This window comes from Heterodontus francisci, chromosome 32 (assembly GCF_036365525.1).
Source record: "Heterodontus francisci isolate sHetFra1 chromosome 32, sHetFra1.hap1, whole genome shotgun sequence".
NCBI lineage: Eukaryota > Metazoa > Chordata > Chondrichthyes > Heterodontiformes > Heterodontidae > Heterodontus > Heterodontus francisci.
Genome location: NC_090402.1, coordinates 30,276,043 through 30,296,690, shown reverse-complemented (window position 1 = coordinate 30,296,690; position 20,648 = coordinate 30,276,043). Strand labels below are relative to the sequence as shown.

At 42.6% G+C, this 20,648-nt stretch overlaps 1 protein-coding gene across 8 annotated transcripts in view; it reads left to right on the top strand.

Moving 5' to 3' along the window:
• rgs3a (regulator of G protein signaling 3a) overlaps positions 1-20,648 on the top strand; it is a 401,039-nt gene that overhangs the window by 309,685 nt on the left and 70,706 nt on the right. For all 8 annotated transcript variants that reach the window (XR_010969010.1, XM_068012622.1, XM_068012623.1 and 5 more), the window contains one exon: positions 16,191-16,850. Coding sequence is in view for 7 of the 8 variants with exons in the window: in XM_068012622.1 (XP_067868723.1) it covers positions 16,191-16,850 (660 nt within the window). In the remaining variant the exon portion in view is untranslated. The remainder of the gene's footprint in view (positions 1-16,190; positions 16,851-20,648) is intronic.

The window sequence follows — 20,648 nt, the reverse complement described above, 5'->3', positions numbered from 1 at the left end:
GAAAACAATAGGTTTTAGCTGCTCCTTCTAAAATGTGGACTATGAGATTTCTGGCAGTTTTAATTAGATTGTTAAAAACTCAAAATCCGAAGTAGGTCACAATATTTTTATCAGTGACAAAAGAAAAATGTGTTTTCTAATCAAGTTAAAACAGGATGCTATAAATAGTTTTCTGATAATATGGCTTATCATATGTGCTTTTTGAGTTATGAGAAGTGCATACCAATTTGGCAAGAAATGTACTTGTAACAGGACTTATATGTGATCAAATTAAATTGGAATGATTAATTGTAACTGATTATCTTTTCTTTGGTGTGCTTGTATTGCTAAACCTTGCTTCTGTGTTCATGTGGATATAGTTAGTCTCGATTAATCATAAATTTAAAAGTAAAAAATTTACTATTGCTTTATTGAAATCATTTCCATTAGCTTGTACTACTAAAATAGTTGATATTTCAAGTAGTGTTTAAGATCTGATTAACCCTGAAATGTGCATAAATCATGAAAGTGCCATGGACAGGAACAAAAAGAAAATCAAAAAGGCTAATAGAATGATGGCCTTTATATCTCGAGGACTAGAATACAAGGGGGTAGAAGTCTTGCATCAGCTATACAAAGCCCTGGTTATGACTACACCTGGAGTACTATGAGCAATTCTGAGCACTATACCTTAAGACTATATATTGGCCTTGAAGGGAGTACAGTCTAATTTTACCAGAATGATTCCAAAGGTTACGTTATGAGGTGACATTACACAAACTAGGATTAATTCCTTAGAATTTAGAAGGTTACGGGCTGATTTGTTCGAAGTTTTCCAGATATTAACACAAGAACACAAGAAATAGGAGAAGGAGTAGACCAGAGGGAGCCAATCGAGCCTGCTTCGCCATTCAGTACGATCATGGCTGATCTTAGGCTTCAACTCCATTTTCCCGCCCATCACCGTATCCCTTGATTCCCTGAGAAACCAAAAATCTGTCTATCCCAGCCTTAAATGTATTCAACGATGGAGCATCCATAACCCTCTGGGTTAGAGAATTCCAAACATTCTCAGCCTTTTGAATGAAGTAATTTCTCCTGATCTTATTCCTAAATGATCAGCCCCTTATCCGGAGATTGTGCCCCCGTGTTTTGGATTCCTCGACCAGCGGAAACCATCTCTGTATCTACCCTCTCCAGCCCCTTCAGAATCTTGTATGTTTCAATGAGATTGCCTCTCAATCTTCAAAACTCCAGAGAATATAAGCCTAGTTTACTCAGCCTCTCATTATAGGATAACCCCCCTGATCGCAGGGACCAATGTAGTGAAACTTCGCAGTACCGCCTCCAATGCAAGTATATCCTTTCTTAAATGTGGAGACCAAAACTACACACGGTACTCCAGATGTGGTCTCACCAAAACCCTGCACAATTGTAGCAAGAAGGGAAACTTAGAGGATGGTTAGAGAGAGAAACTATTTCAACTGTTGGAGAGTCTTGGACGGGGAGACATAGTCTAAAAATTGGAGCCAGCCCTTTCAGAAATGAAGTTAGGAAATATTTCTACATGCAAAGGGTGGTAGAACTTTGGATAGCTTCTGAAAAATGACAGTTGATGCTGTGCCAATTGTTAATTTTAAATCTGAAATTGATAGATTTCTATTAACGAGGTGTATTGAGGAATAAGGGGCAAAAGTGGTTATACAGAGTTAGGTCTTAAGTCAGCCATGATCTCATTGATTGTCAGAATAGGCTTGAGGGGCTAAATGGCCTGCTGCTGTTCCTATGTTTCTAAATGTTTGATAGGTATGGTAGTGTAATGGTTTTGTTAAGTTATATTATTAGTAGTTTAGAAGCCTGGACTAATAATCTGGAGACATGAGTTCAAATCCCACATTGCAATTGGAGAATTTAAGTTCAGTTAATTAAACAAATCTGGAATAAAAAAAAACTCATATCAATAATGGTGACCATGAAACTACTGGATTGTTGTAAAAATTCAGCTGGTTCACTCATGTGCATCAGGGAAAGAAACTTGCTGTACTTACCTGGTCTGGCCTGTATGTGTCTCCAGATCTACAGCAAAGTGATTGACTCTCAACTGCATTCTGACATGGCCCAGCCGCGCAGTTATATCAAAACCATTAGGAAAAACTATAATCCTAACAGACTGCAGTGGTTCAAGAAAGTGGCTCACCACCATCTTCTTGAAGGCAATTGGAGATGGCCCACAAATGTTGGCCTTGCCAGTGACACAAAAAAAGGGCAATTGTGCTTTGGGAATACATTTTTTTTTAAAAAATTCATTCATGGGATGTGGGCGTCACTGGCCAGGCCAGCATTTATTGCCCATCCCTAATTGCCCTTGAGAAGGTGGTGGTGAGCTGCCTTCTTGAACTACTGCAATCCATGTGGGGTAGGTACACACACAGTGCTGTTAGGAAGGGAGTTCCAAGATTATGACTCAGCAACAGTAAAGGAACGGCGGTATAGTTCCAAGTCAGGATGGTGTGTGACTTGGAGGGGAACTTGCAGGTGTTGCTGTTCCCATGCATTTGCTGCCATTGTCCTTCTAGTTGGTATAGGTCGCGGGTTTGGAAGGTGCTGGCTAAGGAGCCTTGGTACGTTGCTGCAGTGCATCTTGTAGATGGTACCCATTGCTGCCACTGTGCGTCGGTGGTGGAGGGAATGAATGTTTGTAGATGGGATGCTAATCAAGCAGGCTGCTTTGTCCTGGATGGTGTTGAGCTTCTTGAGCGTTGTTGGAGCTGCACCCATCCAGGCAAGTGGAGAGTATTCCATCACACTCCTGACTTGTGCCTTGTAGATGATGGACAGGCTTTGGGGAGTCAGGAGGTGAGTTACTCGCCTCAGGATTCCTAGCCTCTGACCTACTCTAGTAGCCATGGTATTTATATGGCCATTCCAGTTCAGTTTCTGGTCAATGGTAGTCCCTGGGATGTTGATAGTGGGGGATTCAGCGATGGTAATGCCATTGAATGTCAAGGGGAGATGGTTAGATTCTCTCTTGTTGGAGATGGTCATTGCCTGGCACTTGTGTGGCGCGAATGTTATTTGCCACTTATCAGCCCAAGCCTGGATATTGTCCAGGTCTTGCTGCATTTCTACACGGACTGCTTCAGTATCTGAGGAGTCACGATGGAGCTGAACATTGTGCAAACATCAGCGAACATCCCCACATCTGACCTTCTGATTGAAGGAAGGTCATTGATGAAGCAGCTGAAGATGGTTGGGCCTAGGACGCTACCCTGAGGAACTCCTGCAGTGATGTCCTGGAGCTCAGATGATTGACCTCCAACAACCACAACCATCTTCCGATGCGCTAGGTATGACTCCAGCCAGCTGACGTTTTTCCTCGATTCTCATTGACCTCAGTTTTGCTAGGGCTCCTTGATGCCATACCCGGTTAAATGCTGCCTTGATGTCAAGGGCAGTCACTCTCACCCCACCTCTTGAGTTCAGCTCTTTTGTCCATATTTGAACCAAGGCTGTAATGAGGTCAGGATCTGAGTGCCCCTCACGGAACCCAAACTGAGCGTCACCGAGCAGGTTATTACTAAGCAGGCGCCGCTTGATGGCACTGTTGATGACACCTTCCATCACTTTACTGATGATTGAGAGTAGGCTGATGGGGCGGTAATTGGCTGGGTTGGACTTGTCCTGCTTTTTGTGTACAGGACATACTTGGGCAATTTTCCACATTGCCGGGTAGATGCCAGTGTTGTAGCTGTACTGGACAGCTTGGCAAGGGGCGCGGCAAGTTCTGGTGCACAGGTCTTCAGTATTATTGCCGGAATATTGTCAGGGGCTATAGCCTTTGCAGTATCTAGTGCCTTCAGTCATTCCTTGATATCACGCGGATATCAAATTGGCTAAAGTCTGGCATCTGTGATGCTGGGGATTTCAGGAGGAGGGTGAGATGGATCATCAACTCGGCACTTCTGGCTGAAGATTGTTGCAAGTGCTTCAGCCTTATCTTTCGCACTGAAGTGCTGGGCTCCCCATTATTGAGGATGGGGATATTTGTGGAGCCACCTCCTCCAGTTAGTTGTTTAATTGTCCACCACCGTTCACGACTGGATGTGGCAGGACTGCAGAGCTTCGATCTGATCCATTGGTTATGGGATTGCTTAGCTCTGTCTACAGGCATACTTGCAGGCAGTCAGTGTTTTGAATTCAATGCCCATGTTTGCAGATGCATATCACTGTTGCTTTCATGCCTGATGCTGCTCCAGGGTGTGGAACTCTACTGCATGATATGGGAGGATATTCTCCTAATAGCTTTGCAAGATAGAATTGGTCACTAATTGCTGCAGTAGAGCAGCAGCAGCAAGATCAAGTCCATGCAGTTTTTGCCACAATGTTCTCCTGTAGAAATAATGAAATGTTGAGTAGCTTAAATTATGGCAAGCCTGTGCCATATTGCACTTTTAATTTACCTACATGTTATAAGCCTATATGGAGTGAGGCTTTTGCTTAGAGGTAGCATTCCTGCCTCTGAGTCAGAAGGTGCAGGGGTTGAATCTCACCCCAAACAGTCCCAACAGGTGAAAACCAAAGCTCCGGTTCCGAATTCTGGGTTTATATCCAGTGTGATACTTGTGTCCAGTGGGTGTTGCTGCCCGTAAAACTTCCTGCCGCACTGGACTAACCTGTTGGCTCGATAGTTATGGCCATGGATGGAGCATTCACATCACGGACTGTTACTTCATTACCTGAGTCTCTTGTCAGGTTTTTTGAAGCCTTAGGTAATTCTCTAGTATGCATGCATAGGAGCATACATTTTCCTAAAGGGACAGTATCTTAATGCTGGATGTTTAATGTGCTTTTTTGAGATTGGACTGTGTTTCTGTTACATGTTGATCTTGATTCTACATTATCCATCTTGGTATTTGTGTAGCAAGCCTGCCTTTTATACAATCAAATCAGCAAATGAGTCTAATTGCATTTGGTTGGCTTCTCTAGCTTTTTACATAATGGGAAAGAGACATTAGAAAAATTATTCAACCAGTGATAAATAAATCAAAAGCTAGATATGGGACCTGTATTCTTTCATAACATTTTATTAGTTAAGTGAACCAAACATTGCATACAAAACTATACTCAGTGACACAATCTAATAGGCTTTCAGGTTATGCTCATTAATTAAGTCCCCATGCAATAGTCCCTGTATTCCATGACTAAAGTAATATGTAAATTATTTACTTCTTCATTGTTTGTATATGTAACTGATATTGCTGACTTGATTCCTGACTCCTGAAATGAGATTAGTGCACTTCAGTTAAGTTGAGCAGTTTATGCTCGACTCAATAGTTTCCTCCAAAAGTTGGAGCATCATTGAACATATGTTACCACATATGCATTGAATTGTGCATAAATGGCCACTGAGCCTTGAAGTTCTGGCTGGCACTTTCTATTATCTAGTCTGTCAATCCCAGGCCGGTAAGCTTAATGGTGCCATTCATGAGCATCATGGTGTCAACTTATTTGTGGGAGCATTAACAACATGCAGTTCTTGCACTAAATCTTCACTTGGGTTGGCTTAGTGCAAGATACACAGTTGGGAACTGTTGAAACTCAGCAGCTATAACTTAGATTTTTACTGCCATGCAATAGTGGCTTGAATATACTGCAGTGAAAAGCAAAAAATTGATTTGTTTAGCACTTTACACATACTGAATTATTTTGGAGTGCAGTGACTTGTATCATGTTGAACATCAAAACCCCACAAACAGCAATGAGACAAATGTGTTTCTGGTGGTTTTGATTCAGAGTGTGTGTTAGCCAGAACACTGGGAATACTCCATAGCTTCTTTGTAAAATGCTATGGGATTGTTTAGCATCCACATGGACCACATCAACACATCACATTATTTTGGAGTGTCAGTCTATATTGCATTGTCAAGCCCTCCATTGGAGATTCTTTAACCTTTCCAATTTGGAGGTGAGCTTCTAAATTACCTAAACCAAGCTGATGCATACATGATAAACACATTGGGCTGAATTTTACCGGCCCCTCTATGACGCGGGTCGCGGGGGCCGGTAAAATCCTGCGGGGAGAGGCCCGCCTGGACCCGCGCAATCGAGAAGGGCCCGCCGCATATTACTGGCGGCGGGGGAACCTTAGTGTGGCACCCCTGGCGCAAGCCCTTCATCTAAATATTTAAATTAACAATAATATGTAAATAAACTTATCTACAGGTGGCGGCTGTCCCATGCCGATTTTACGGCCGCCATCCGTATGGAGTTCTGAGGCAAGAACCTGGTGGGGAGGGGGAGGAATAAAATTTTCAGGGTGGGAGAGCAGGGATATCAATTTTTATTGGATGTGTGAATGGTGGGAAGGGGTTGAAGGGCAAAAGTTAGAAGGTTCGGTGGGGGATATTTGGGTCAGGAAAAAGGCAAGTGTTGGTCATTTCGGGCATTGAAATGACCATTGTGGGGGGTTGTGGAAGGGCCATCCACATCTTTATTATTAGTTAATAAAAAATTCACAATAATGCACCTTTAAAAATTAAAAGTAATTCGAAGGGCTTAAAGCCCTTTAGAAATGGCACCAGCGCCTGCACGGTGGCACCGAACGCCGTTGCCGGAGATGCGATGGCCACCCTCCTATGTCATCGGGGGCGGCCGCTCTGCTCCCTCCATTTAAATGAGCCCCTACGTGTAATATTGTGGGGGCTCAAGGATGGAGCATCTGTGCGGGATGCATTCCGCCATCAGAGTGCGCCACCGCGAATTGCGGCGTACTTGTAAAATTCTGCCCATTTAGAGCCAAATGGCAATCCTTGCAGGTACTCTTTAAATCCCTGGAACTCTTTTATAATAAATCTATTCAAAAATGTTAAATTATATAATTGAATTCTTATTTCCAGAATTGTTTGGACCTCTTCCCAGCAACTGTGCTAGAATTATTCATCTCAGCTCTGAAAAAGTTGAGTTGAAAACTTCAGAATATGGATAATTAAAATATAATTGAGGGAGTGCTTCTTTTCGTTGATTTGTTCTGTACCAAATGCACTGTCTACCATAAGGTGAGAAATAACTGTCACTAGTTGTTACTACCTCAATGAGACTGTCAATGTTAAAACAAGAGATGTGAACTCCCGGACCAATTTAAAGAAGTACATGACAAGATTTCACGTTTTAAGACTTTTACTATAACAACTAAACTAAAAATCATTCTTAACCAAACAGTACTTTGTAAGTGGCTCATGAACTAAATTACAGAGAAAGGTATTTCCCATTAACTTATTAAAATACTTGAAAACCACACACCACATTTATATGTTATACAATGTCATCATTGAAACAATATCCTTGCAGTTAAAAGTCCCAACCTCCTCCCAGTTGCAATGGGTTGAATCTCCCAGTCCTTCTCAAAGTCAATGTCCTTTTTTCTCACTTCCAAGCATTTTCGACCTGGACTTCCGTGAATAAGGCAATCTCTGGTGACTCTGTTGGTCTTTTCTTTCCTCTGTAAACCTCAACTTTCAAATCGGGTTCAAGTCTTAGCAGCCTTTCACTGTATCAGTGTTCTGAGAGCAGCTGTTTTTTATTTTCTCTCTCTCCCTCCTCCTGAGGCTGCCACTGTTGGTCTTTGTCTTCCATTCTTCCTTACAGCCTGTCAGACTTAAGAAGACCTATTGAATTTATCCAGAATCAAAAGTCAATAGTCATTTGTCTTTTACAATATGCAGAGTCTACAAGTCTGGCCACAGCAGAACCACCTGGACCTTCCTTTGTTTCCAGGTGTTAAAAATTTCAACTCGCGTTTGCATCTTCAGAGCCCCTGGCTCCCTGTTTATGATCTGAGAGTCAGGGAGAGCGAAACCCATTGTCCCTCACGTGTTACAACTTTGCATTCTGCTTTCAAAAGAGTCTTTGATCTGGGTTCCTTGTTTGCATAGTACTGAAGATCCCTGTCTTGTCTCTAGGCAGAGTTGGTGTGAGGTCACATGTCTTCTTCGAATCCTTCTTACACTACATTAAAAATCACGGTTTTTAACACATAATCATACTACAAAGTCCAGCGTTCATAACACTGGTCACCTGAGTATTACCCTTTAAAACTTGTTCTAACATTATTAAAATGCATCAGAACATCTTATTTAAGTAAACTACGGAAACTAAATAGGTTTTGCTTCTGAACCATCTTTTTGCTTGACAGTGAGCTGTAAATGATTCCATTGAGTATTTTATCCATGCTCACATTAATTTGTTGCAGCAGACCAACAGTATACTTGCCAAGAACATTAAATGTTTAATTTAAAATCTCAAACAGGGCCATTCCATCTGGGCCAGTGAAGGCACATGTATCTGTTTTTTGCCTTTTATTTAATTTCAAGTAATTTTAAAACAATACATTTAATCACAGATTTTACAGAACCAGAAGAGACCATTGAGCCCAGATCAGGACAGTGATGGTCCTCTGCTGAGGCTGTCTATTCTAATCTCAATTCCCTGCTTTTTCTCTGTATCCTTTATAATCTTCTTTTACATGTATTTACCCAGTTCCCTTAAATGATGTTATAGTCTCTGCTGCAATCAGTACTTGTGGCAAATTTTGAAAATGTCAATTAGATCCCAATGAAAATAGCTCCACAGTTTTGAGCCTTCCTTCATAACTATAATCTCTCATTCCTGGTAGCAATCGAGTTAGTTTTACTGTATTCTTTCCATGAGTCTTATATCCTTTATCTAATGGAGTGTCCAAAACTCCACCTAATTTTCAAGCTGGATTAATTAATATTTGTACAAATTCAGTATCACTTATTTGATTTTACGCTCAATTCCCCATGTATAAAATTCTGACTTCAAATACTTTCTCTCCCTCTCTCATTAAGGTATAGCTTAAAAACAATCTTTGACATTAGTTATCTGAGAAAAATATGAAGAGTTCATAACTTGACATTTATGATGTGAGGAACCATAAATCAACACCACCTGCTTTCTTCTTGTTATTTTCTACGTCTAGCAACTCATGAGGCAACCTATTTTTTCCACAGCTTTTATATCCACATCATCATGCTCTGGGTTGTTTTTAATAATAAAGACCTCTTTTTATGAGGACAAGTTTTTAGCCTAATCAGGGAGGACAGGCTAGATGCAATAGGGTGTCACGACTCTGCTCCCATCAGGCATGAGTACCCCACCAGATGTTAACCCATGTTCAATGGAAAAAGCACTGGTCTCTTGCTCTCTAGGGCTACGATGGTGAATCCACTCTGCTCCCATCAGACACAAGTACCCCACTGGCGCCCCCCGCCCCCCCACCCAACCCTCGAAACTTCGGGAATTACAAGCCTTAAGCTGAAATGTCACATGGGACAGTACTTTCAGAATTTAAACTGTAGGTATACCCATCATTTCATCATTTTTATTGCAGGGAAATAAAACTAGAATGCAGGTGATGGTAGTCTATTGATTGTGCGAATAGCGACCCAGACATCAGGGACTGAATTTTACTGACCCCCCGCCGTCAGAGTTCGTGGAGAGGCCTGCCATGCTCCCCAATGCCCGGAAGGCCACGCCCCATTTTACTGGCAGTGGCGGGACCTCAGAGTGGCCCCCCCGCCGCTTGGCGGTGGCACCCCAATTACCATATGTAAAGCGCTACTTACTTTGCCTGATAATGCATTCCACTGCCTGTCACTCCACACTTCCACTTTTTTCGCTGAACAGGCGGCTGTCACGTGCAAAGGTCCTTCACGCCATAGGAACCACCACGGGCACTGCAAGCCACCTAGCATCCTCATTCACCTATTGTGCATCAATCCGCAACTGCAACATCGTTGTGTCCACCATTAATGACAGCAACAGACTGAGCTACTGTCCATGTTACTGCATCCATGGAGACGCACATGAGTAATACTGGCATGGCAAGAATATTATTCCATACATTAGCCTTTCTGAAAGGCCAATGATGTAATGGGAGGAGACACGATCGGTACATGCTGGCACATGTCATTCACACAGTAAAAGCAATACACGTCTTAGTAAAAAAGATTTAGAGATTGAACTTTTTATAGTGTTGTGTCACCTGTGCAGACCCATTTGTGTCACAGTGGTTGTTTTGGAAATCCTTGCGGGTGCTCCTTCACTGTGCCACTTCTGCACAAGAAGCCTAGCTGGAGAAAGGCTGCTGATAATTGCCCTTTGGCTGTGGATGACTTTGGCAGTCGTACTCTGTGCACATGAGGCCTGGATGGCCCCGGCTGGCTGGGAGAATGATCATTCATCCTCTTCCAGCATTGGACGCTTTGACGCCGGATGTCTCCATGGCTACTTACCTCCTCTGCCACCTCCAGCCAGACTGCCTTGGTCAGGCGGGATGGCCACTTCTTACCATTGCTGGGGAAAAGGACCTCCCGCCTTGTCCGTACAGCCTGGAGGAGAGTGAGCAGGGAGGCATCGCTGAACCGTGGGCCACCCTGGAGCACCTCTCTGCCATCTTCTGTTTTTGGACTGGTCCTTATCCCACAGTGTAACTGCTCTAACTTCTGGCTGCAATGTTTTTTTTGCACATGTTTGAAAACTAATGCAGAACTAGTGAGGAAATCTGTGCTGTTGTCCTGGTTTTTCATCTCTGATAGATTGACACAGATATACATGTTCACATTCACTTTACTACTGCAGCAGTTGATCAGAATTATTGATGCAACATTTCTGGTTTGCAATGCAGCTAGAATAATAACATATTTTCCTGGTTCTTTAAGAAGTACTTTTAATTCAGTTACATGTTTTTTCACATAACAGTTAGCAACAAAACGATTACAGCTTCCAAATGCATATTAGTCTGCAGCTTTTCACATTCAGGAAAGTAAAAGACCATAGTTTAGTTTAGTTTAGAGATACAGCACTGAAACAGGCCCTTCGGCCCACCGAGTCTGTGCCGACCATCAACCACCCATTTATACTAATCCTACACTAATCCCATATTCCTACCACATCTCCACCTGTCCCTATATTTCCCTACCACCTACCTATACTAGGGGCAATTTATAATGGCCACTTAACCGATCAACCAGCAAGTCTTTGGTATGTGGGAGGAAACCGGAGCACCCGGAGGAAACCCACGCAGACACAGGGAGAACTTGCCAACTCCACACAGGCAGTACCCAGAATTAGAATTAGAACATTACAGCGCAGTACAGGCCCTTCGGCCCTCGATGTTGCGCCGATCATCTGACCTACACTATTCCATTTTCATCCATATGTCTATCCAATGACCACTTAAATGCCCTTAAAGTTGGCGAGTCTACTACTGTTGCAGGCAGGGTGTTCCACGCCCCTACTACTCTCTGCGTAAAGAAACTACCTCTGACATCTGTCCTATATCTTTCACCCCTCAACTTAAAGCTATGTCCCCTCGTGTTTGCCATCATCATCCGAGGAAAAAGTCTCTCACTATCCACCCTATCTAACCCTCTGATTATCTTGTATGTCTCTATTAAGTCACCTCTCCTCCTCCTTCTCTCTAACGAAAACAACCCCAAGTCCCTCAGCCTTTCCTCGTAAGACCTTCCTTCCATACCAGGCAACATCCTAGTAAATCTCCTCTGCACCCTTTCCAAAGCTTCCACATCCTTCCTATAATGCGGTGACCAGAACTGCACGCAATACTCAAGGTGCGGCCTCACCAGAGTTTTGTACAGCTGCATCATGACCTCGTGGCTCCGAAACTCGATCCCCCTACTAATAAAAGCTAACACACCATATGCCTTCTTAACAGCCCTATTAAATCCCTGAAGGTTGCTACCCAGGTTATGTACCTGGACACCAAGTTCATCTACACTACCAAGAATCTTCCCATTAGCCCAGTACTCTGCATTCAATATTGTCTCTGTGCCCTATGGGAACCCTAGTAGTAGTTAGGGGTTTACCAAAATTTGGAAGGGAAATAAGTAAGTTAATTTATTCAACTAAATCGTAGGAAATTCTACACGCTAAACATTAATGCGTTCTTTCAATTTTTAGATGGTGATCCATCTGCTGTGCATTTGAAACATTTTTGTTTTTTAAAAGCTTAAAATATGAGGGTAAAAATTACTTTTGGCAGTAATAATGGAGGAAGGTTTAACACATTCCATGGCATTCCTTGTCCACTACTTCAATGGAGATATTTAAAATGAACAGTTTTGTACCTTAAATAAAACAGTGGACCGAGTGAGCAAAATTATGCAAAAAGTAAGTAATCGAACATTATTGACTGTGCGGTGCTGACTGGATCATTGGTTATGAATGAGCATCTACCAGGGTACCCTATACTTATATTAAAAACAAAACCACATTTACAAGATTGATATGGGAGTAAGTGTGAAATATTAACTTTCCAAATATCGACTGGAAATACTATAGTTCGAGTACTTTAGATGGGTCAGTTTTTGTCCAGTGTGTGCAGGAGGGCTTTCTGACACAGTATGTAGACAGGCCAACCAGGGGCGATGCCACATTGGATTTGGTACTGGGAAATGAACCCGGCCAGGTGTTAGATTTAGATGTAGGTGAGCACTTTGGTGATAGCGATCACAATTCGGTTAGGTTTACCTTAGCGATGGGCAGGGACAGGTATATACCGCAGGGCAAGAATTATAGCTGGGGGAAAGGAAATTATGATGCGATTAGGCAAGATTTAGGATGCGTAGGATGGGGAAGGAAACTGCAGGGGATGGGAACAATCGAAATGTGGAGCTTATTCAAGGAGCAGCTACTGTGTGTCCTTGATAAGTATGTACCTGTGAGGCAGGGAGGAAGTTGTCGAGCGAGGGAGCCGTGGTTTACTAAAGAAGTTGAAGCGCTTGTCAAGAGGAAGAAGAAGGCTTATGTTAGGATGAGACGTGAAGGCTCAGTTAGAGCGCTTGAGAGCTACAAGCTAGCCAGGAAGGATCTAAAGGGAGAGCTAAGAAGAGCAAGGAGAGGACACGAGAAGTCATTGGTGGATAGGATCAGGGAAAACCCTCAGGCTTTCTATAGGTATATCAGGAATAAAAGAATGACTAGAGTTAGATTAGGGCCAATCAAGGATAGTAGTGGGAAGTTGTGTGTGGAATCAGAGGAGATAGGGGAAGTGTTAAATGAATATTTTGCGTCAGTATTTACAGTAGAGAAAGAAAATGTTGTTGAGAATACTGAGATTCAGGCTACTAGGCTAGATGGGATTGAGGTTCACAAGGAGGAGGTGTTATCAATTTTGGAAAGTGTGAAAATAGATAAGTCCCCTGGGCCAGATGGGATTTATCCTAGGATTCTCTGGGAAGCTAGGGAGGAGATTGCAGAGCCTTTGTCCTTGATCTTTATGTCGTCATTGTCGACAGGAATAGTGCCGGAAGACTGGAGGATAGCAAATGTTGTCCCCTTGTTCAAGAAGGGGAGTAGAGACAGCCCTGGTAATTATAGACCTGTGAGCCTTACTTCGGTTGTGGGTAAAATGTTGGAAAAGGTTATAAGAGACAGGATTTATAATCATCTTGAAAAGAATAAGTTCATTAGCGATAGTCAGCACGGTTTTGTGACGGGTAGGTCGTGCCTCACAAACCTTATTGAGTTTTTCGAGAAGGTGACCAAACAGGTGGATGAGGGTAAAGCCGTGGATGTGGCGTATATGGATTTCAGTAAGGCGTTTGATAAGGTTCCCCACGGTAGGCTATTGCAGAAAATACGGAAGTATGGGGTTGAAGGTGATTTAGAGCTTTGGATCAGAAATTGGCTAGCTGAAAGAAGACAGAGAGTGGTGGTTGATGGCAAATGTTCATCCTGGAGTTTAGTTACTAGTGGTGTACCGCAAGGATCTGTTTTGGGGCCACTGCTGTTTGTCATTTTTATAAATGACCTGGAAGAGGGTGTAGAAGGGTGGGTTAGTAAATTTGCAGATGACACTAAGGTCGGTGGAGTTGTGGATAGTGCCGAAGGATGTTGTAGGGTACAGAGGGACATAGATAGGCTGCAGAGCTGGGCTGAGAGATGGCAAATGGAGTTTAATGCGGAAAAGTGTGAGGTGATTCACTTTGGAAGGAGTAACAGGAATGCAGAGTACTGGGCTAATGGGAAGATTCTTGGTAGTGTAGATGAACAGAGAGATCTTGGTGTCCAGGTGCATAAATCCCTGAAGGTTGCTACCCAGGTTAATAGGGCTGTTAAGAAGGCATATGGTGTGTTAGCTTTTATTAGTAGGGGGATCGAGTTTCGGAGCCACGAGGTCATGCTGCAGCTGTACAAAACTCTGGTGAGACCGCACCTGGAGTATTGCGTGCAGTTCTGGTCACCGCATTATAGGAAGGATGTGGAAGCTATGGAAAGGGTGCAGAGGAGATTTACTAGGATGTTGCCTGGTATGGAGGGAAGGTCTTACGAGGAAAGGCTGAGGGACTTGAGGTTGTTTTCGTTGGAGAGAAGGAGGAGGAGAGGTGACTTAATAGAGACATATAAGATAATCAGAGGGTTAGATAGGGTGGATAGTGAGCGTCTTTTTCCTCGGATGGTGATGGCAAACACGAGGGGACATAGCTTCAAGTTGAGGGGTGATAGATATAGGACAGAGAGGTAATTTCTTTACTCAGAGAGTAGTAAGGGCGTGGAACGCCCTGCCTGCAGCAGTAGTAGATTCGCCAACTTTAAGGGCATTTAAGTGGTCATTGGATAGACATATGGATGAAAATGGAATAGTGTAGGTCAGATGGCTTCACAGGTCGGCGCAACATCGAGGGCCGAAGGGCCTGTACTGCGCTGTAATGTTCTAAAAAAAAATTAACTTGTCACAGAATTGTTACAGCGCAGAAGGAGGCCATTCGGCCCATCATGTGTGCACCGGCTCTCCTAATGAGCATTTCATCTAGTGCCACTCCCCCACCTTCTCCCCATATCCCTGCACATTCTTCCTGTTGATATAAGTGTCTAATTCCCTTTTGAATGCTTTAGTTGAACCTGCCTCCACCACACTCTCAGGCAGTGCATTCCTGATCATCACCACTCGCTGCATGAAAACGTTTTTCCTCACGTCGCATTTGCTTCTTTTACCAATTACTTTAAATCTGTGCCCTCGTTCTTTATCCTTTCACGCGTGGGAACAATTTCTCCCTATTACTCTGTATACACCCAGGTCCTTCTGCTCTTGCACCTCATTTAGAATTGTGCCCTTTATTTTATATTGTCCGTGAACCAAAATACCCATTTAACACTATGGGGTTCATTTTAATTTAACCCTGGTGGAAAAGTGGCACGATTAGACTAGCCATCCATTTTACAAACCACCTGGTTTTCCTTTTGATTGACTTCAATGGGAGTCAACTGACCAATCTGATCGTGTCACCTTCCCACCAGGCCCGTTAGGTTAAAATTACCATACTAATTAATTATGAAGGTGTTGCTGACTTTATTCACTTTTGTATAGTGTGTAATGTAGCAAATAAAATGTTTCCTTATTTCAGAAATTCTTGATCATTTGCACTTGCATCATTGAAATTGTTCATAGCATTGATATCAGATTTTTGATTTTGCCTAATTTGTGGAAATTACTGTAATAATTTATTTGCAGAAGTGAATACTAAATTGATTATGTTTAAGAAGAAATAGAATTGGCCATTATAGACAATAGTAGTTGTAAGAATACATACAGGGCTCAAAATTAAGAACTTATTTTCAAAGTTGTCATTGGATTTTGCAGTCAGTTTGAGTTCAATTTTAACATCCAAAAATGGGTAGGTTGGGGTCAGGTCAACTGTTGACATTTTTAAAATCTGAAACACAACCCCCAACCAGGTTTAACAAGCAGTAGGTATCAACCTGCTGCCAGGAGGTGGGTTGGCAATTTAAATATTTTAATGAGGCTGGGTAGGGCTGCCCTTCCCCCACCTCTGGGGCACTGGACCTCCTGCTTGTGGATCAGACCTACCTGCTTCCGAGTCCTCCCTACCCTACTGGAAGCCAAGCCTGTCAATTAGGCAGACTTCTGGATAGAGAAACTCGTCAAGTGCAACTGATGCACACCGTGGAGTTAAAATTCCATAGCTTGCGAAGAAACCCAGACTTTCAGGTTTCCAGTCTGAAACTATGTGCTCCCCCACCCCCTCAGCCTATGTAACCCACCCCTGTTAATATCCAGGCCTTTATAATTTTGCTTGTACCAACAGTTTACATCAGACAATGAACAATTCATTTAATGTATTTTATTTTTCTCTTTTTTCACTGGATAGATGCTTGACCCAAAATCAGATGAACAGTCTGAGATGCTGGCTGAGGAACAGGTCCCAATTTGCAACTTTCAGACTACTGGCAAAGAAGGTGTTGCAAATGAGCAGGTTCCAGAAAAAGAACAAACTCCAGAAGAAGAAAATAAATCCCCAGAGAGAGTGAGAGGAAGCAGTGAAAAACCGAATATCATTGAGTCACAGAATCCTCGAATGCCATTCAATATACCCGAGGTCAGACTTGACAGAAGCTTTAGCCAAAGTGCTGATGAGCTACCCATTTTACAGATTGATGGTGATGATAATGAAGATGAGGAGGAAGAGGAGGAGGAGGAGGAAGATGATGATGAAGATGGTGATGATTATTTGGACAGTTGTAACTCTAAACGTCGCAGTATGATTGAAACATCAGATTGTGAGAAACATTGTACTCTCTCTATTCAGAATTCGCTGCGACGGCGAACACACAGTGAGGGTAGCCTTCAGCAGGAACCTAAAGCTCAGTGTTTTAAATCTGATAATGCACTCAACTGTGTAGGATGTGATGGTCAGAAAGCAAAGGCCAACTGGGCTCCACCCTCTCCAAAGACACTCCAAAAAGAGCTGGCTAATGTGAAAAATGGTGGTTCCATGCATCAATTATGCCTCATCTTCTCTGGGCGTAAAGTGAGTACTTTTTTTTAAATTTCTCAGTTTAACTGCTGGCTTTACTTACAGTATCTTTGCCAATAAATATCTGTATTTATACTTCTTTGAAATATGTGTACTTGCAAAGAAAAGGAATCAGAGTGAAAAGAAACTTAAAATAATTTGGCTGTCTTGTGTTTGTGCTGCTGTCCTATAACAAAATATTAACCCTAACAATGAGGTTTGTTGGATCTCCTTTAACCTTTATAGATAATATTTTGATAGAACTTTTAGTTGGTATCTAAAAATTCTTAACTGGTCACCTCTGGCTTCTTTACATATTACATCTTCTTTAAAAATCCTCTAGGAATCTTTGGTACTTAATAGAAGCATGGTGCAGGAGGGAGGGCTTCAGATTATTGGGACTAGTTCTGGGGCAGGAGGCAGGAGACTGGTTACACCTCACCAGGACTGGGGCCAATATCCTCCTAGGGAAGTTCACTAGTGTGATCGGGGAGGGTTTAAACTAAATGGCAAGGAGATGGGCACCAGCATATAGAAGTTGAAAAGAGGAATAAGGCTGTACTGTTCTTTGTTCTTTGATTGAGAGTGTTGGATAGTACTAGAGAAGGAAGTAGTACCATATTAGATAGGAGCAGTCTAAGGACTACGAGGAATATAAAGGCAGGTTTAGAATGCATGTATGTAAATGCACATAGTGTGGTGAATAAGGTTGATGAGTTGCAAGCTCAAATAGCCGTTTGGGAATATGATCTAGTGCAAATAATGGAAATGTGGCTTAAAAATGGTGAGGACTGCATTAATATTTAATATTTGAAGATACAAAGTGTTCAGAAAAGATAGGAAAGGCAAAAAGGGAGGTGGGGTGGCAGTACTGATTAGGGAAGACATTGTAGTTTTGAAAAGAGATATTGTCCTTGAGGAGGCAAAGACAGAACATTTGGTTAGATATGAGAGTAAATGGGTATGATCATGCTACTGGGGGTAGATATGCTTGATTGGCACCCCATCTACCACTTTCAACATTCACTCCATCCACCACTGACGCACAGTTGCAGCAGTGTGTACAATCTACAAGATGCACTGTAGCAACTCACCAAGACTCCTTCGACAGCGCCTTCCAAACCCACGACCTCTACCACCTAGAAGGACAAGGGCAGCAGATGCATGGAAACACCACCAGCTGCAAGTTCACCTCCAAGCCACACACCATCCTGACTTAGAACTATATCGCCATTCCATCACTGTCACTGGGGCAAGATCCTGGAACTCCCTTCCTAACAGTACCTATACCCCAAGGACTGCAGCGGTTAAAGAAAGCCGCTCACCGCCACCTTCTCAAAACAATCAAGGATGGGCAATAAATGCTGGCCCAGCCAGTGATGCCCACATCCACCGAACAAATAAAAAAAAAATTCTATGGGCCTCAAAATAGTGAAAGAGATAGTGAAGCAAATCTGCAGGGAAAATCACAGATATGTGCAAGACTATGAAGTGGTGATATTGGGGGACTTTAATTACCCAAATATCAATTGGGATAATGTTACAGTAAAGGGTAAGGAGGGGGAGGAATTACTGAAATGTATTCAGGACAACGTCCTTGACTAGTATGTTCTCAGTCCAACTCGAAAGGAGGCATTGCTGGATGTAGCGTTAGGGAATGAGGTGGGCCAATTGGACCAAGGGTCTGTGGAGGAACTCTTGGGTCAGAGCGATCATCCTAACATGAGGTTTAAATTAGTAATGGAGAAGAGCAAGAAACAATCTAAAGTAGAAGTCCTAAATTGGAAGAGAGCTGGAACCAAAGACCGACGGGAAAAACTGTAACGGAACAATGGGTGATTTTTCAGGAAGAGATGTTTCAGGTACAGGCTGGGTCCACTGCAACAAGGTCAGGCAACCAAAGCCAGAGCTGCTTGGAAAGACAAGGGAGATAGAGAATATGATGAAACAAAAAAGGGTGTATGATGCATGTCAGGTGAATTCTTCAAGAAAGAACCCCAGGTTTTTTACCAGAAGTTGAGAGGAGAAGTGAAGAGGAAAATAAGACTGGCAAAGAGAGAATATGAGAATAGAATGGCCATTAACATGAAAGGGAATCCAAAAATTTTCTTGCGGCATATGAACAGTAAGTGAGAAGTAAGAGTTGGAGTGGGTCCTATTAGGGATAAAGAGGGTGTTAGAAGCTTAGAGGTGCAGGGCAAGGCTAGAATACCTAACGAGTACTTCATATTGATGTTTGCGAGGGAAGAGGATGCTGACAAAATATCAGTAGAAGCAGAGATGGTAATTGATGTAATTGATGGGGTGAAAATTGATAGCCAGCCTATTCAGTACACCCTGCCTATGCTTAGAGTGGTTAAGTTGTCAGGACCAATGGCTTGCATCCCAGCTTGCTAAAGGAACTGGGGGTGGAGATAGCGGAAGGGCTTGCCATTAACTTCCAAACTTTCCTCGATACTGGGGAGGTATTAGAGGGTTGGAGGGTGACTCATGTTACCCCCTTATTCAAGAAAGAATGTGAGGACATTCCTAGGCCGGTCATTTTAGCATCGGGGTGAATAAGGTTTTAGAAACAATAATTAGGGGAAAAAAATCAACAGGAACTTGGAGAGGTTTGAGTAAATTAAGGGAGCCAGCATGGATTTGTAAAAGGCAGTTCGTGCTTGACTAATCTAATTGAACTTATTGATGAAGTAACAGAAGTTTCATGAAGGGAAAGCAGAAAAGCAGTTGATGTTATCTATTGGGATTTTAAGAAAGCCTTTGACTGAGTATCACATAAAAGGCTGGTTCACAAAATTGAGACTCATGGAATAGGAGAGTCAGTGTGAGCTTGGATAAAAAAAATTGGCTTAACGGCAGAAAACAGCAAGTCGTGGTAAATAAAAACAAATGCTGGAAATACTCAGCAGGTCTGGCAGCATCTGTGGAGAGAGAAGCAGAGTTAACATTTCAGATCAGTGACCCTTCATCAGAACCCTTCACTGACCTGAAACGTTAACTCTGCTTCTCTCTCCATAGATGCTGCCAGACCTGCTGAGTATTTCCAGCATTTCTTGTTTTTATTTCAGATTTCCAGCATCCACAGTATTTTGCTTTTAAGTCGTGGTAAATGGTTGGTTTTCAGACTGAAGGATGGTAGACATTGGTGTTCCCCAAGGTTCAGTGATAGGACTGCTGCTTTTTTGATATATATAAATGACTTGGATATTGGAATACAGAGTAAGATTTCAAAATTTTCCAATGATACCAAAGTTGGAGGTGTGGCATACAGTGAGGAGGATACCAATCGACTGTAACAGAACATAGATAGTCTGGCAGCAGGGCAGACAAGTGGCAGATGGAATTTAATATAGAAAGGTGTGAGGTGATGCATTGTGGCAGAAGGGATAGGGAGAGGCAGTATAGACTTAAAGGCACAGTTCTAAAGAGTGTGCAAAGACGAGGGACCTAGGCAGTCATGTGATGTGCATAGATCTTTGAAGGTGGCAGGATATATTGACAGAATAGTTAGCAAAGCATTTGGGATCATAGCAAGTGAGATCTTGGGCTTCCTAATTAGAGGTATTGATTACAAAAGCAAGGAAGTTATGCTGAACCTTTATAAAGCTCTGGTTAGGCCACAACTAGAGTACTGCGCAGTTTTGGTCACCACACATTCGGAAGGATATGAGGGTCCTTGAGAGGGTGCAGAGGAGATATACCAGAATGGTTCCAGGGATGAGGGATTTTAGCTACAAGGTTAGGTTGGAGAAGCTGGGTTGTTCTCCTTGAAGCAAAAGAGATTGAAGCAAAGGTGATTTGATAGAGGTG